At 39.6% G+C, this 16397-nt stretch overlaps 1 protein-coding gene across 1 annotated transcript; it reads left to right on the plus strand.

The window, feature by feature from the left end:
- The first annotated feature begins 11192 nt into the window (after positions 1–11192).
- LOC115377412 (SE-cephalotoxin-like) lies at positions 11193–15985 on the plus strand. Its single transcript, XM_030077116.1, has 2 exons — positions 11193–11315; positions 14308–15985. Exon 2 carries the CDS (start codon positions 14310–14312, stop codon positions 15960–15962), a length of 1653 nt encoding a protein of 550 aa, XP_029932976.1. The 5' UTR covers positions 11193–11315; positions 14308–14309; the 3' UTR covers positions 15963–15985.
- Positions 15986–16397: the final 412 nt, after the last annotated feature.

Here is a 16397-nt window from a genome sequence, read left to right on the forward strand (position 1 = left end):
ACTTTATACATGATTTGTGCTGTTTTAAAATCAGCCAAATCAATAAATTTTAGGGCCTGTGAATTTATGAATAATATGTTTGTATGTTCCCGATAAGCAGCTCTGTTTATTATTCTTATTGCTCTTTTTTGTAATCTAAAAATTGGATTTGTGACTGTTTTGCAAGTGTGTCCCCAGACCTCCACGCTGTAAGTAATGTATGGTTCTATGAGCGAGCGATACAATAGATGTAATGAATTTCTGGGGAGTATGTATTTTGTTTTGTTCAATATTGCAATAGATTTTGATATTTTATGCTTAATATAGTTTATATGTGGTTTCCAGTTTAGTCTGTGGTCTATAATAATGCCTAAAAATTTATTTTCAAAGACTCTCTCTATTTCAGTATTATTTATCATTATGTGTGTTTGATTTTGAATTTTTCGGTATCCAAATATTATGTATTTGGTTTTATTTAAATTTAATGACAGTTTATTTATATCAAACCATCGTTTCAAGGTTGCTAGTTCTTTCTCCACTGTATCCAGAAGGTGCCCCAGATCTAATCCAGAGTACAGTAAATTCGTGTCATCAGCAAACAAAACAAATGTAACAGCCTGGACACATTACAAATATCATTAATATATAAAATAAATAACTTTGGACCCAGCACAGAACCTTGGGGAACCCCACATGTGACCCTTAGTAAATCAGACTTTTCATCATTTAGTTGCACATATTGTTGTCTACTGTCCAGATAGCTTCTGACCCATGAGTAAGCTATCCCTCTGATCCCATATCTGTCCAGTTTTCTCAGGAGTAAATTGTGGTCGATGGTGTCAAAAGCCTTTTTTAAATCTATAAATACCCCTACTGTATATTCCTTCTTGTCTATTGCTGTTGTTATTTTTTCTGCCAGATCCATTACTGCCATTGTGGTTGATCGATTGGTTCTGAACCCGTATTGATGTTCACTTAATAAATTTTGTTTTTCTATGAAATTGTCAAATCTATGGATAAATAGTTTTTCTAGGATTTTTGAAAACTGAGGAAGAAGAGAAATTGGTCTGTAGTTGGTAAGTGGTGTTTATCGCCATTTTTGTATATTGGAATGACTTTTGCTATTTTCATTTGGTTTGGAAATGTACCTGTTTGAAGTGACTGGTTGCAGATGTGGGTCAGAGGTCTAGCTATACTATCTATAATATTTTTAACTAATGCCATATCAATATCATTACAGTCTGTGGATTTTTTATTCTTGAAATTGTTTACCACATCAGTTAGTTCCTTCTCTGTGATTTTCTTCAAAAAAATGGTGTTAGGGTTTATACTAATAATATTTTCATCTATATCATTTTTCAGCACTGGGTCCACAATTTCTTTTGCTAAATTATAACCAACATTGACAAAATAATTGTTAAATTCATGTGCGGTTTGTTTTGTTTCAGTTATGATTGGTCGATTATCTTTAATAATCTTTAATTATACTATCAAGCACTTTCCATATACCCTGTGTATTGTTTCTATGCTGTTCTAACTGTTTGTGGTAATAATCCCTCTTACTGAGTCTCATTATATTTATTAATTTATTTTTATATTTTTTGTATTTATTTTCTGCTTCCTTTGTTCTAGCTTTTAGGTACTGTTTATATAATAAGTTTTTCTTTTTACAGGCATTTTCAAGTCCCCTAGTGATCCAGGGTTTGTCCTCATATTTTTTCTTACTTCTTGTTCTTGTAGGGCAGTGTTTATCATATAGGGTGGTAAAATGTACAGAAATTTCTCATATGCTGTATTTGGATTATTATTTAGATAAACTTCTGTCCATCTTTGCTCCCTTAAGTCCCTTTTAAGGGCCTCTATAGCTTCTGGTGTTCTATGTCGGGTCATCTTGTAAGTGTCAGCATTATTCTGGGTTTTGTTGTGAGAGGAGTACTGTAGGGTTGTAAAAACAGGAAGGTGATCACTTATATCACCGAGTAGCAGTCCACTTGTTATTCTTTTCTCAGTTGCATTGGTAAAGATGTTATCTATTAGTGTTGCACTGTTGGTTGTTATTCTAGTTGGCTTTAAGATAATAGGGATTAAACTTATACTGTACAATGTACCAATGAAGTTTTTCGTCTTACTATGATCATGTGAGTTTAACAGGTCAATGTTGAAGTCACCACAAACAAAAAGCATTTTTTTTTTTATCATTCAGCTTATCGTACATCTCAGTAACAGTATCATTAAACATTTCAATACAAGAACCTGGTGTCCTATAGATGCAGCTTATTATTATATTCTTTGCTCTCTCCATGTCTATTTCTACAGTAACACATTCCATAATATTTTCTATTTTTATTGACATACCCTCTATTTTTTTACATCTTAATTCATTTTTCACATATAGGGCCACTCCTCCTCCTTTTTTGTATATTCTGTTTGTTGTAAATATCTCATAACCTTCAAGTTTCACATCAGTTTCCTTCTCATTGTCCAGCCAAGTTTCTGATATTGCTATTACATCAAACATGGTGAATTGTTTCAAGTCGTCCTTAATTTTCGTGAAATTGCTGTTCAGACTTCTGCTGTTGAAGTGAATTATTGAGAATGTTCCGTTCATTGTTATATTGCATTTAAATTGTTCATCTGTATAGTACTCACAGCTGCAGTCAATGTTATTGTAGTGGTGATTTTCTGGATCGATGCCATTCTCCATCTCGTACATTTTGTGTTCAGTGTAGTCAAAGGTTTTTAAGTTGAGTTGTTCATAGTTTCGATGTCCACTCCTCACGCAGTCTGGTGGTCCTATTTCAGCCAAATCCTCATCCTCTATGTCGCTGAATGGAAATGTATAATCCTTATCGAGTGTCATTGTTGTTTCAGCCATAGAGTAATTCATTTAAGTGCATCTAGGGTATGGCAAGGTGTGTTTGAGTGTGTTGTCATCACTGGTATTTGTCCAGCTCGGTGATCTCTCTGATGGCCAGCACCTTGGCCACCTCTGGTGCTCCTTTGAGTTTTATGTAAACTCTGCAGTTTGCTGTCCATGTTGACTGTATCTTGTTCTGTTTTCCTCAGAAGGCGGGCCTGTCGTGCAATGTCAGAGTTTTTTTTTGTTAAATGTTCATTTATGTACACACTGGTACCTTTCAGCTTCCTCCCTTGCTGGAGAAGTGCAATTTTTTGTTTTCTGTTCACAAAGCGGATTATTATGGGTGGTTTTTCATTTTTATTTTTTCGGGGGAGAGGATGACATGCTTCAATGTCTTTGTCATTCACTTTTATTCCTTTGCTGTCTAGGAAGGAGATGACCTGTCTCTCTATGGAGTCCAGATCAGCCTCAGTGGGCTCTCCACTTGTAGACTCAGCAGCTCTCGCATAAGACCTGGGTCTGGTCTCCAGTCCGCAGATGATGAGATCGTTCATGCGAGAGTACTGCTCCAGATCAGCAACCCGGGTCTCCAACACTGCTATTTTTTTATCTTTTTCTGCGTTTTGTTTTTGCAGATCTTTGATTTGTCCCATCATGTCCATTAGCAGTTTTTTTTTTTGTTTTGCAATAGTTGATATTTCTTCTCCTCTACCTCCTCCTCTGCCATGACGTTCTTTTTTGGTGGCATTGTGCAGGTAACACGTCAACTGATGTTTCGGATGATGGCGAGAAAGGCAACCAATCACAGCGCACAGCGGAAAAAACAAAACCAGAATCCGGAAAAGTTTCAACAGGACTGTGGACCGATTCCACTGCTAACTTTTTATATAGGGTTTAATCAGGAAAAGTCACAAAAATACAGCGCCGATTTATGCCACAAGTTAAATGGCAACACACACTTGACAACACACATGCACGTTTATGTGCAAACCAGCGAGCAGTTGCAGCGCACCCGAGCCTCACAGGGGTTAGTCTGGCAATTGGTTTTAGGATGTCGATCAGTAAAGCTACCAGAGAAAGCCGCAGCCGGCAACCGTCAGCCTGCTAAACCGACCACACATAAGACAAGTTGTATCTTACCTTAGTGAAGTCAGTCGCAAGGAGAGGAGCAGCTAGCCCGGCGAGTTAGCATGCACAACTTTCAGCCGGCAGCACAGCAGGAAAGTGGAAACTTCCCTCAGAGCCACCAGCAAGAAGTCTACAGCGTGTGACTTGAGCCGGGGGCAAATCAATCCAGAAAGCAATACAAATGATCAGATTTAACACCAAAAAACTGCCAGCCAAGGCTTCCCACACAGGTAGGCAACAGACAGCAAACTACAACCACAGCACGAGCAGCGTGGAAATAAGAAAATGATTGGATGAATAGGAAAATTAATGGAATGTATTTACGGGGGGTTTATGTACATAGTAAGTAAGTCGTAGTAAGTCATTCACCAATCTCCTCTTCATTTCAGTATCACGGTGTGGTATCACACACCTACACTGACGACAGCAAATCTCAGACTGCTGCTTAAAATGGCAAGAAGTCCTTTTAGACTAAATCATCATGTTTTCTACACACACACACACACACACAGAGAGAGAGAGAGAGAGAGAGAGAGAGAGAGAGAGAGAGAGAGAGAGAGAGGGAGACAGAGAGAGAGACAGAGAGACAGAGAGAGAAACAGAGAGAGGGAGACAGAGATTTAAGAACCACAATAAAAAACTCAGAAGTTGTCAGTCATGGTCCTGGAAATATTCTTTTGGAACAAAACAACTAAAATGCTTCTCACCTTTTCCGTTAATTAATTAACTGATTAATTGATTTCTTTATTGGCTGGTTGTAATCACTTATATGTCTGTAAAAATTAGAGATGAAATGACATGCTTTCATTAATATGTAGTAAGATTTTACGCTAAACATACAGGAGCTATCATGAACTCATGTATTAATCATAAAAAATACTAATATCTTATAAATCATTTTGAAATAACATTCAGAGTTCGAAAAGTAAAGTTTTTAATTCATGACCTCATGCCTGAACAGCACACACCTTTACAAAGGTAAGTGCATAATCATGAGTCATGATTTATTCAGCATGATCACAATTCTGTGCAAAAACAAAGTGCACCACTGAACCCAATCCAAGCAACTACCTCACAAAACATGAAGGAATGAAGTCTGAGATGAATCATGAAATTAGTGCATGACTGCATGAAAAATCATGATTTCATGCATGTCATTTACAGTAACAGGCCAACACACTGACCAGTCACAGCAGTGCACATGCATTCTGTTGAACTGCTGGAATCAAAATTAACTTTATTGCTGTGCTTTACTTTCTGTGACTTCATCATGTTTGTGGCCTTCAAATAAAGTGATTTTGCTCTTTAAAGGTCCTTGTTATCTGATGCTGACTCCATATTTTGAATTGGTTCCTACCCTTTTCTTCTTTTTACTTACTCTACTTATTTTGATTGTTGTGTTGTGTTTTTTTTTTTTTTTTCATTCTCATCAGCTGGTCTTGGCCAGATTTTTATCATTTTCAAAATGGTTAGTTTATCTAACTCACTGCATGATACTCTTTTTTTTTTTTTTTTTTTTTTTTTTGCATGACTTATATTAAAGTCTGGTGTGAACTTGGACCTGGGGCATTGTCAGGGTGTGTGTTGGGGTCAGACATGTGACATGAGAGTCAATACAGTCAAACACAATGTTTCAGGGTGATCATTAAACTCAGTTGCTTCTTTGATCCGAGCTAGGAAATTAATATGTGGACATCCTATAGCCTGATACTCAACTCCAGTCTTATTTCAGCTGCACTAAATATGCAAAAATATCGGCTTGCCCAACTGTCTGATTGCAGCTAAAAGAGCCAAATCCACACTTATATGAAGAAATCAGAGAATGCATGTTTACTTCTTGATTTTGCCATTCTGTCCAAACTAAAACAATGTTTTCATCCACTGGAAACTGAGCTTTTGAAAACGCTCTCACAAAAAAATGATGTTTTTTTTTTTTTTTTTTTTTTAATTTATTTTTTATTTAACTTTATTTAACCAGGAATATCCCATTGAGATTAAAAACCTCTTTTTCAAGGGAGTCCTGGCCAAGAGGCAGCAAAAAATTACATTTCCAATTTCAACACAATTAAAATGACATACAAATTAGATAAAAGAGTTACAGGTTAAGGAGGCTGTCTCATGTGCTCTCAGTCTGGATTTAAAGTCATTCAATGAGATAAGTTCTGTTAGTTTCCAGTCCTTTTGCAACAGGTTCCATGTAGAAGGGGCAGAGCAGACAAAAGCCCTTTTTCCCAGCTCAGTGTGGGCAGATGGAACAGTGAGGAGCAAATATTTGTTTGAACGCAAACCGCACAAACCAACACTTCTCTGTGTGATTAAGTTACAAATGTAAGAGGGAAGTAGTCCAAGCATGGCATTATAAATAAAAATGTACCAGTGAGCCAACCTCCTGGTGGACAAAGAAGGCCATTCCACTCGAGAATACAGTTCACAATGATGGGTCAGGGCCCTAAAGTTAGTAATAAACCTCAGAGAAGCATGATACACAGAGTCAATCTTTCTCAGACATTGAGCAGAAGCGTTCATATACAACAGGTCTCCATAATCTAAAATGGATAAAAAAGTTGCAGTGACAAGGCGTTGTTTAACCTCAAAAGAAAAACAAAATTTATTTCGAAAGAAAAAACCCTTTTCTGGCTTTGGCCCATGCCACATTACGCTGATGAATGAAATGAAATATGACAGTTCTGGAGAGAACCAGGGGTTTTCTCGCCCCTTCATCCTGAGTTTCCTTATAGGAGAATGTTTATTTACTCAATTTTATTTACTTAATTTTCTCAAAGTCGTTGCTGTAGTATAGCAGCATGGAGAACTGTAGTGAAAAATTGAAGTTTTATTATTATTATTATTACTGAAAATTATGAAAGGTGTCCTTTTTTTCTTCTTTGGGGTTTCCCTTCCATCAATTTTCCAATCAGTGCTGGAAGGGAAACCAATAGTTGTCATGTGATCTTGGCTGGACTCAAAACAATAAACATGGCCAGGAGCATGTTGAGGAAATTAAAGCTCTCTCAGCATTCTGCTTTAAATTACCCACCAATTATAATTGCTTGTTAAATGACCAGCATGGATGGAGAAAAAAATGACAAAAACCCGATCTAATAATCTAATAACTTCAGTTGATCAGTATCAGTAAGCAGATATATTGGTGAGACTTTCATTGGATAGTTATTTGATATATAAGTGAAATGTTAACAAGAGTTAAGTAGAATTTTTATATGCCTTAAATAACATTGCAACATCAATTAAAACATTAAGACATCAATTTCATTTTTCTGTTCTTGCTGTTAGTTGGCTTAGCTCATATTTGGAATATCGACAACAGTGTGTCCGATTACAGAATGTGAAAACATCTCCTCTGTATAGTAAGACTGGTCTGCCACAGGGATCAGTTTTAGGTCTCTTCTGTGTGTTATTTCAGTGTCAGTCTGCGGGTGGGGTTGGGATGATGGTCCTGTTGATCGGTCTTGTGGTTCTGGATTTGAGAGAGTGATATCTCTTTCCAGAGGGGAGGGGGAGAACAGGGCATGTCCAGGGTGTGTGTGGTCTGTCTGATGTTTCTGGCCTTCTTCTGGAGACGGCCAGTGTAGATGTCTCTGAGGGGGGGCAGTGTGGTCCCAATGATTCGCTCTGCCACCCTCACCACCCGCTGCAGGTCCTTCCTGTCCTTGTCGGTGCATCTGGTGAACCACATTGCACAACAGTTGGTTAGGATGGACTCAATGGATGCCCTGTAGAAGTTAACCAGCAGGGGGCGAAGGAGGTGAGCCTGCTTTAGCTGGTGGGGATACAAGGTGTGGACAGACCAGGTGAGGTTGGCTGATATGTGGACTCCAAGGAACTTGAAGCTCTCCAACCTCTCAACCTCTTCTCCTTTAATGGAGAGAGTAGGGAGCACAGCCTTTTTGTATTTCCTAAAATCCAATATGATCTCCTTGGTTTTGGCTGTGTTGAGGTCCAGGTTGTGATGGAGGCACCAGTCAGTCAAGTGTTTGACCTCCTCCCTGTAGGCTGACTCATTGTTGTTCTTAATCAGTCCTACGATGGTGGTGTCGTCAGCGAACTTGATGATGGTGTTTGTGGGGTGGGTGGGGGAGCAGGAGGGGGCTGAGGACACACCCCTGTGGAGTTCCAGTGTTCAGGATGATTGTGGAGGAGGTGCGATCTCCCATCCTGATGCTCTGAGGTCTGTTCCTGAGGAAATCCAGTATCCATGTGCACAGTGAACTGCTTAACCCCAAGTTGCTCAGTTTCGTTACCAGTTTTTGGGGCATGACTGTATTAAATGCTGAGCTGAGGTCCACCAACTATGAAGGACGAAAAATGACAAAACAATAAATATATAAATAAAGAAATGTGCATATAAATATATAAATGCATAAATAATTAAATTTATAAATATTTCTACATGTATTCATTTATTTATTTCTGTTTTATTCATGCATTCATTTATTTGTGTATTTATACATTTATGTATGTATTTATATATTTATTTTTTACATTTATTTACTCATTTTTTTTATTTATTGCTACATTATTTATTTATTCCTTCTTTTATTTCTACATTTATTTATTTATTTATTCCTACATTTATTTCTGTATTTCTACATTTCCACATTTATTTATTTCTGTATTTCTGTGTTGTATGTTAATGAGGTGGCCGGTTCTTACATTAGTCTTAAGCACGACTGGTCAACTGAGCGAAAGCAAACAATTCATGCATGGATGAACGTGAAACTGGAGGTAGTCGGTGGGTACATGATTTACCACATCATTCGTCAGTGACCTTAAATCACTGACGATGGCTCTCAAAACTACGGTGGCCGAGAACCGGTATGCTGCAAATAAAAAAGAAAAACGCTGCGTTGCAAAAAAATAAAAAGCAACAATGCAAACAAAAAAGCCAAAACGGAAGTGAATTACTGGGGACTATTATTGCTGATGCACAGGTGTTTTTTTTTTATGTGAGAGAAGAAGAAGACGAAGAAGACGATGCAATAAGTCCCGAGAAGCTGCGGGTTACAGTGATTTTACAACGGCTGAGCGGCGTTCTAATCTAACGACGCCCCTCAGCCGTTGTAAAATCACTGTATCCCAAAGCTTCAAGGGGTTTAATGCTTTTATTAAATGGTTTCCCTACATATGGCCCATAAAATAAACACACAAGAAAAAAATCAATAATTTAGTGGTAATAATGCAACAATAAAATTGAGAACTATTCATTCTTCCACCAAGCAGACAGTGTGGACAGAATGGTTGCCAAGCAACACAGACGCTAAGATTGCTTTTTCATCTAGTGCCATCATCATGTCACATCAGGCTATTTGGGCTCGTTAATGTTAAATTGGATATTTCCATTAATAGTGCAATTGTTAAAATAGTGTTCAATTATGTTTGGACTCCTCTTTGCAGGGACGGTGGCGTGGCATCATATCAGTGTTGTGAGATGCAGTGTGTTGTGTAAGTGTGTTTGATTGAGAAATGTGCAGCGTCAGAGACAAGAATCTTTCTGAAATGTGGACAGGAAGCAACTAGCAGCTTCTGTGAGGAAGATAGAAGATGGAGATGTGAAGCAGGACCAGAGGAGGAACCTGAGCAGATCAGGATCTGACCTGCTGACCTGCTGAAAGGGGAACTTCTGTGATGTGGAGCACAACAAGAGGACCCAAATACAGTAGGCCAGGCAGGAAGGCTTACACGGTTTAAAGTATTTGATATAAACTTATGACAGAAACATAGAGGACCTCTTCATTCTGCAAAACAGGCAAACAAATACAACACAAGTCAACAATGAACTGACCAAAACTGGACTAAGCACAGGGTTTAAATACAAACTGAACTGATTAACTAACGAGACACAGGTGACAGCGCAGAGGAACATGAAGGGAGCTGATTGGCTGGGAGACAGTGGGATCAAGGCAGGGTTAACGAGACTGAACACAGAGCAGCAGAAAACCAGCCGGGCGGAGCACCTGGAGGACACGACGGACACACAGAGCAGGTAAAATACAAAATGCAGAGAAAACCCAGACTGTCACAAAAACACAAGGAGACAACTGAAATAAAGGAGTCCCAAACAGAGCCATGACAGAATCCCCCACCCAAACTCACCCCCCCACCCCCACCAAGGTCCTCACAGCCGCCAGTCAACAAGGATGAATGACTGTCCAAAAACAGGGGAGGAGGAGGCCAGACCACAACAGTGCATAATCTAACCTGGCTGCAAGGCCAGCAGGGGGCCTCCAGGGCACGGCCGGAGCTGAGGCCAGGCCGACAGAGGTCTGACAGACGGACAGAGAGCGGGTGACCCGGGACACAGCACCCGGCCGGTGGGCATCACGATCAAGAACCAGGAGGCGGAGCTTGCAGCTCTGAGACACTGGAGAGCGATGCCTCTGAGACACCTGGGAGCGAAGGCCCTGCCACGACTGTGATGCTGCATCCGTGACGCTCGGCGGCGACTCGGCGCTGGGAGGCCGAGGCTGCCGTACCGACTCTGGGACCCGGGACCGAGACTGGCACACCGGCTCCAGAGACTGAGGCTGGGACTGCTGCCACCCGACTTCTGGGAACAGGAACAGGGGCTGCAGCCTGGGCTCTAGCAGATTCATTTGATTTCTTTCAAAAACATGAGAAAAAGGAGAGGAGCAACTGAGAACGAAATGAGGCAAAATTCAGCAAGAAATGAGCAAAAAGTTGCAAGAAATTAACTTGAGAATTACAAGAAATTAAATGACAAGTAAAAAAACAAGGCTCAACAGAGAGGAGAGGAATGTTGAAACTGGTGGAACCTGTGAGATTTTAAACACATGCAGGGATTGTGTAAAAAAGCTGAAGTCAGTGCAGACTATTAGATTTGTTATTAGTCTTTTTCCATCTTCACAATATAACATTTTCTCAAATGCTCTTGGGACGACGCTGCATGTTGATGTTGGCTTCAGCTCGTTTGCCGGTGAATCTTGAATTAAATGATCTTAAGGCTCATCAGGCAGGATCAGTATCATATCACAGGTGTGAGATGCAGTGTGTTGTGTCAGTGTGTTAGATTGAGAAATGTGCAGCGTCAGAGACAGGAGTCTTTCTGAAAGGTGGACAGGAAGCAACTAGCAGCTGCTGTGAGGAAGATAGAAGATGGAGATGTGAAGCAGAACCAGAGGAGGAACATGAGCAGATCTGGATCTGACCTGCTGACCTGCTGAAAGGGGAACCTGCAGGACATTTAACCCCCAGAGTTTCACCAGGAGGCGCCGCTCTCTGTCAGAGGCTCTTCACACCTTTTGCTTTGTGACACTTTTCAATCTTCCAGAAGTTTGTCCTTTTCATCGAGACGCTTGAAGACCCTTTGCAAGTGAGTTTACTTTTATTTATTCAGAGGATGAGAGTTAACCCTTTGAAACCTGAGCGGATTCATTTGATTTCTTTCTAAAACATGGGAGGAAGCCAACGAGCAGCTTCACAAGCAATGACCCAACAAATCAGTAAAACATTACTAATATATAAACATGTCTTTGAGGACATACTCCCTCCTCTGTTTTTCTCTGTTTTTCAATTAAACTTTTTTTTTTAATGCCTAGATCATTCTTCTTCTTCTTTTTTTTTTTTTTTTTTTTTTAAAAAAAGCTATTTTCCAGAGAAGCCAATAAGCAACTTAACATGATATCCCCCAAAAATACCAAAATAAATTAATAAATAGATATTTAATAAACATTTCATTATAATGATTATAAACATGGTTTCTGGGGCGTTTTCCAAATTTGTTTGATAATTAATAGCTTTTATTCCTGTACTTTTTTTCTATTTCACATTTTTTGTTTTTTTTACATTTATTTGTTTATTCAACATCCAGGTGATTTTCTAATATACTTTTACAAACTTCTTTAAATTTTCAGTTATGTCTTGGTTAATTGCTCCTTGCCTTTTTTCTGATATTTTTGACAGAAGTCAAGCCAGTGTGTTCAGGATTCAAAGGGTTAATTCTCAAGCTCAAATCCTCCTGAAAAGAAAAATGTCTTCATTATAAGATTTATTTAGTCATCTGAAGTTTATCTGATGCTGCTGAGAGACGCATTAAACACTGCAGCTTCCAGTCCAGGTGCACAGGTGTAACAGCTGGAGCTGCTGCTCTCTGCTGCAGCGTTTTTCACAACAAGACATTTTCTCCATCAAAACCTGTTTCTTCATCTAGAGTTTTCTGTAAATCTGTCTGTAAGGTCTGAATGGAAATGTTGACATGTGAGTGCGGCCTCGACATCAGTTTGACTCCAGAGTCCAACAAAATATCTGCACGCCCAATTTCTAAGCTCCTTCACTGCACCGCCACGATTCTGCCGAGCCTGACAGAATAAAAGACCACAACACAACACGTCACCAAGAAGCTTAAAAAAACAGACTGGAATGTCTTTTCTTGAACTCTTAATATTTACAATCCTCCAGTTTAGAAAAGAGTGAGGAGACAGCGTGATGAACCCCATAATGCATGAATTATTTCTTGAGTATTTAAAGAAATGTTAAAATATTTTTTTCAATGTTTGAAATGGTGTAATTAATGGAAAATGTTTGGAGAATTTAAAAAAAAAAGGAAGTGTCAGTGTGTAGGGGGGCACTTGGTACACTTATACACAATGATGAATGATATAATATAAATGTGCAAGCAAAGTATGTTGTTTTGGGAAATTAAGCAATTAAGATTTTATTATCTTTTTATTTTCTATTTAGTATAATTATGCTACAAGCAACAAGCTAAAAATAATGACATTTTAGTTCTTGTTGTCAGTGTTTCTGACCACACAGAAAGAAGCAGCTACGCCCTGCTGGTTCTTCATGGTGACAGTGCACCATGTGTAACCAGCACTCACTGTCTCGGCATGAAGTCAACAAACAAACAAACAAACAAACAAACAAATAAATCCTAACCCTAACCCTTTCCTACCCTATCCTAACCCCTGAAGTAAAAAAGAAAAGAAAAACAAGCAACATCAACAAAAATGTTTTGTGCAAAACAATGTAACAAATATATAAAAGGAGGTTATATTAATATGATAAAGCTTAGCTTTATTATTATAATTATTATTATTATTTGCTGATGTGGAATAAGTGCACTTTTGCCCAAGACAAATTTCCCCTTGTTGGACAATAAAGTATATCTCATCTCATCTCATCTCATCTCATTATTATTATCATTATTATTTGTAATATTTTGTTTTTAGGCATCAGGTGTCAATAGACCTTACCACTGACACCTGATGGATAATCCTCACTGTGACATCACTGAGTGGGCGTGGCCAGGGCTGCTTCATGGCAATACATGCAGCAGTGTGTTTACGCTCTTTAAAGAGTGAGTCAGCATCAGCACAGAGCTGGTGCTGCACTGCCCTCTAGGGGTGGAAACTGTGAGGTATGTTGCACTGGCCACACCCACTCAGTGATGTCACCATGTACCAGAGTGGGCGTGGCCAAAAGTGCAACATGCATTAAAGTTCCACCCGTAGAAGGCAGCACAGCACAAGTTTTCTTCCTTGGAAGATTTAACCTCAGACCTCAGACCAGCCTGATTATACCTTCACTTACACGTTACTGGAGCTGAGCAGCTTTGTTTGTTTGTTTTGTTTTGTTTTTTGAGCTGGACCATCCCAGACTGACAAATTGTGGAACATTTAACGAGTTAGAGTCCAGCAGGTGGCAGGTGGCTTTTAAAATTTTGACACAAATTTTGAACAAAACCGTCACAAATTTTGAACAAAACTTACATGAATTTTGGACAAATTTCCAGATATTTTGAACAACTTTAACACACATTTTGAACAAATTTTCCACCAATTTCACTCAAAGGAAATTCTATTAGAAAGTTTTCCTCATTTGTCAAAAAGCCAAAATTAATTTCACTATTTATTTTAATAAAAGGAAAAAAAGAAAAGAAAACTGTGTGTTGATTAGGGCGGTATCAATGAAACGTCAGTCAGTAAAGATGAGAGGTCCCAGAGGCCCAGACATGTGTTTTCCTTCTCTCATAGAACCACAAAATTCAGGAACACAGCGAACATACTCTTTTGTTTGTTTGTTTGTTTGTTTGTTTGTTTGAAATTTTCTTTGGCTTTGGCTGTTCCTGTAATTGTTCTTACAGGACAACCTATAGATGTGCAAATGATCAGCAACCAGCTACAAACTGTGTGTCTGTCTGCAAACCTTCAAAACAACAGGTGTTGTGTTTTCTCTTCTGAAAATAAATTCCCTCAAGTCCTTGCACTTTAAGGTGTTCCACAACAACATGAACAAAGCAGCATCTTGCTTGCTAGCTGGTTTGATTCTTGGATGTCAATAATATGATGTTGTCTGTGTTGCAGAGATGGCGTTCCTACGTGCGTCGTTGCTGTTGGTCTTCTTAACCCTCCTCTACTGGACAACCACCTCTGCTCTGTCACATGACCCCACCTTCAACTACACCAATTCTCGACCCCACACCAGGGTCAAGAGAGCCCTGCCCTACTTTACTCAAGAGAAAACAAGGGAAGTTTTAGAGGGAGGAAAAGCCGCTCTGGCTTTAGTCAAAGATGCGTTTGGCTTGGCTCATACCACAAGAACGCTGACAGGCATAACAAAGACGATTGCGCAGGGCATGAGCATGTTGCCAAGTGTTTTAGGTCTGATGTTCTCCTTTGTCAACATCATCTTGGCCTTCATTCCTCAGGAGAGCCCCACAGACCAGCTGCAGGCTGATCTGGATGAGGTGAACAGGAAGCTGGACTCTCTCTCCATGGAGATCTCCAACCTGGCAACGGATGTGGAATGGCACAACTACGCCAGCGTCTACTCTCAGGACGAGGTCCGCATCCTCAACGCCTGGAAGAACTTCAATGAGATCTTCAAGAGTTCCATGCCAGCACAGAGTGAAGAGAAAAAGATCCGTCTGGCTGAGATGTTCACCACCTTCTATGAGAACACAGCCACTGAAGGCAGCGTGACCAGCCTCTACCACTACCTGACCATCAGGGGCACGTCTCTCAGCAAGAACCTGCTCGACATCCTGACCAGGAAGTCTAAATGTAGCATTTATGACATAGGCATGTACAGCATCTATTTCAACAGCCTGATGTATAGGGGGATGTTCCTCAACCAGGTCTACTGGAGTCTGATGGGTTTCGACCCGTCAGTCAAGGCAGCTGAATACGCCTCAATGATGAAAAAAATCGTCAATGCTGAGAAAGAAGCTGTGAACTATTGCAAGAGCAACTACAAGAAGTACGTGAAGATGGATGTGGTGGAGATCAGCAAAAAACACAGCTACAGTAACAAAGAAGAAATTGCTAGACAGATAAAATGGGCATTGGACAAGAAGTACTTCTGGTACAGCTGGGTGGTGGTGGTGTACGACACGAAGCAGGACTACCCTGACAAAACAGATGGTTTCACTGTAATCCCAATGGAGAAGATCACCGTCGCCGTGGGTGAAACTAATATTGGGTCATATGGGACCAAAAGGGACAAAGTCTTGAATTGCATTCCCAAGAAAACCTGCAATGACATGTTTGCAGAAATCAAAGGAAATGGCAACAGTTGCCCTGTTCAGTACTCCACATCATTAATTGTACATTATACTGAAAATAGACCCCTATACCAAGTTATCTATTTCATGTCTTATGTCAAACTGATGCATATCTCTTATGAAAAGAAATCTGTTGTGTTTCCTCCACCCATCTACCAACAAGACTGTTCATGGTACAGTTCATACACAGGCTCGCTCTCCTTGTATTACTCAGGAAGAACGGATCTCTGCAAATCTTTCACTCCCTGTAAGAATGGTGGCACATGTCAGATGCTGTTTGAGTCCAACCAATGGGTGTGTGAATGTCCAGACGGTTACGAAGGATACACATGTGAGAAAAAAATTCCGACCTTCAGTCAGGACATCAAGAAATTTGTGTCTCAACCTCTGCCCGCCATCAGCACCTTGAAGGAATCTCTTGATAAGATTTACTCACTCCTGCAGCGGAATGGCTGACAGACGCCTCCAGACGACTGATGGACGACTAAACACCAACCGACAAACTGACCACAGCTGATTTAACAAAAAGTGAAATTGTGTAACATCTCAGATGTGATCGCATTAATCAACCGTATTCAGATCAAATAACTGCAGAGTGAAACAACAGCTGCCTTCCAAAAAACTTTAAACTGACTTAATTTTGTGCAAATCCACACTTATATGAAGAAATCAGAGAATGCATGTCTACTTCTTGATTTTGGCGTTTTATTATTATTATTACTAAAAATTATGAAAAGTGTCCTTTTTTTCTCCTTTGGGGTTTCCCTTCCAGTACCAATTTTCCAATCAGTGCTGGAAGGGAAACCAATAGTTGTCATGTGATCTTGGCTGGACTCAAAGCAATAAACATGACCAGGAACATGTTGTGGAAATTAAAGCTCTCTCAGCATT

Source organism: Myripristis murdjan, chromosome 19, assembly GCF_902150065.1.
Source record: "Myripristis murdjan chromosome 19, fMyrMur1.1, whole genome shotgun sequence".
Lineage (NCBI taxonomy): Eukaryota > Metazoa > Chordata > Actinopteri > Holocentriformes > Holocentridae > Myripristis > Myripristis murdjan.

What these genes read in the sequence shown, in the direction of transcription:
- LOC115377412 (XM_030077116.1), top strand. Translation starts at nt 14,310, where the DNA reads ATGGCGTTCCTACGTGCGTCGTTGCTGTTGGTCTTCTTAACCCTCCTC.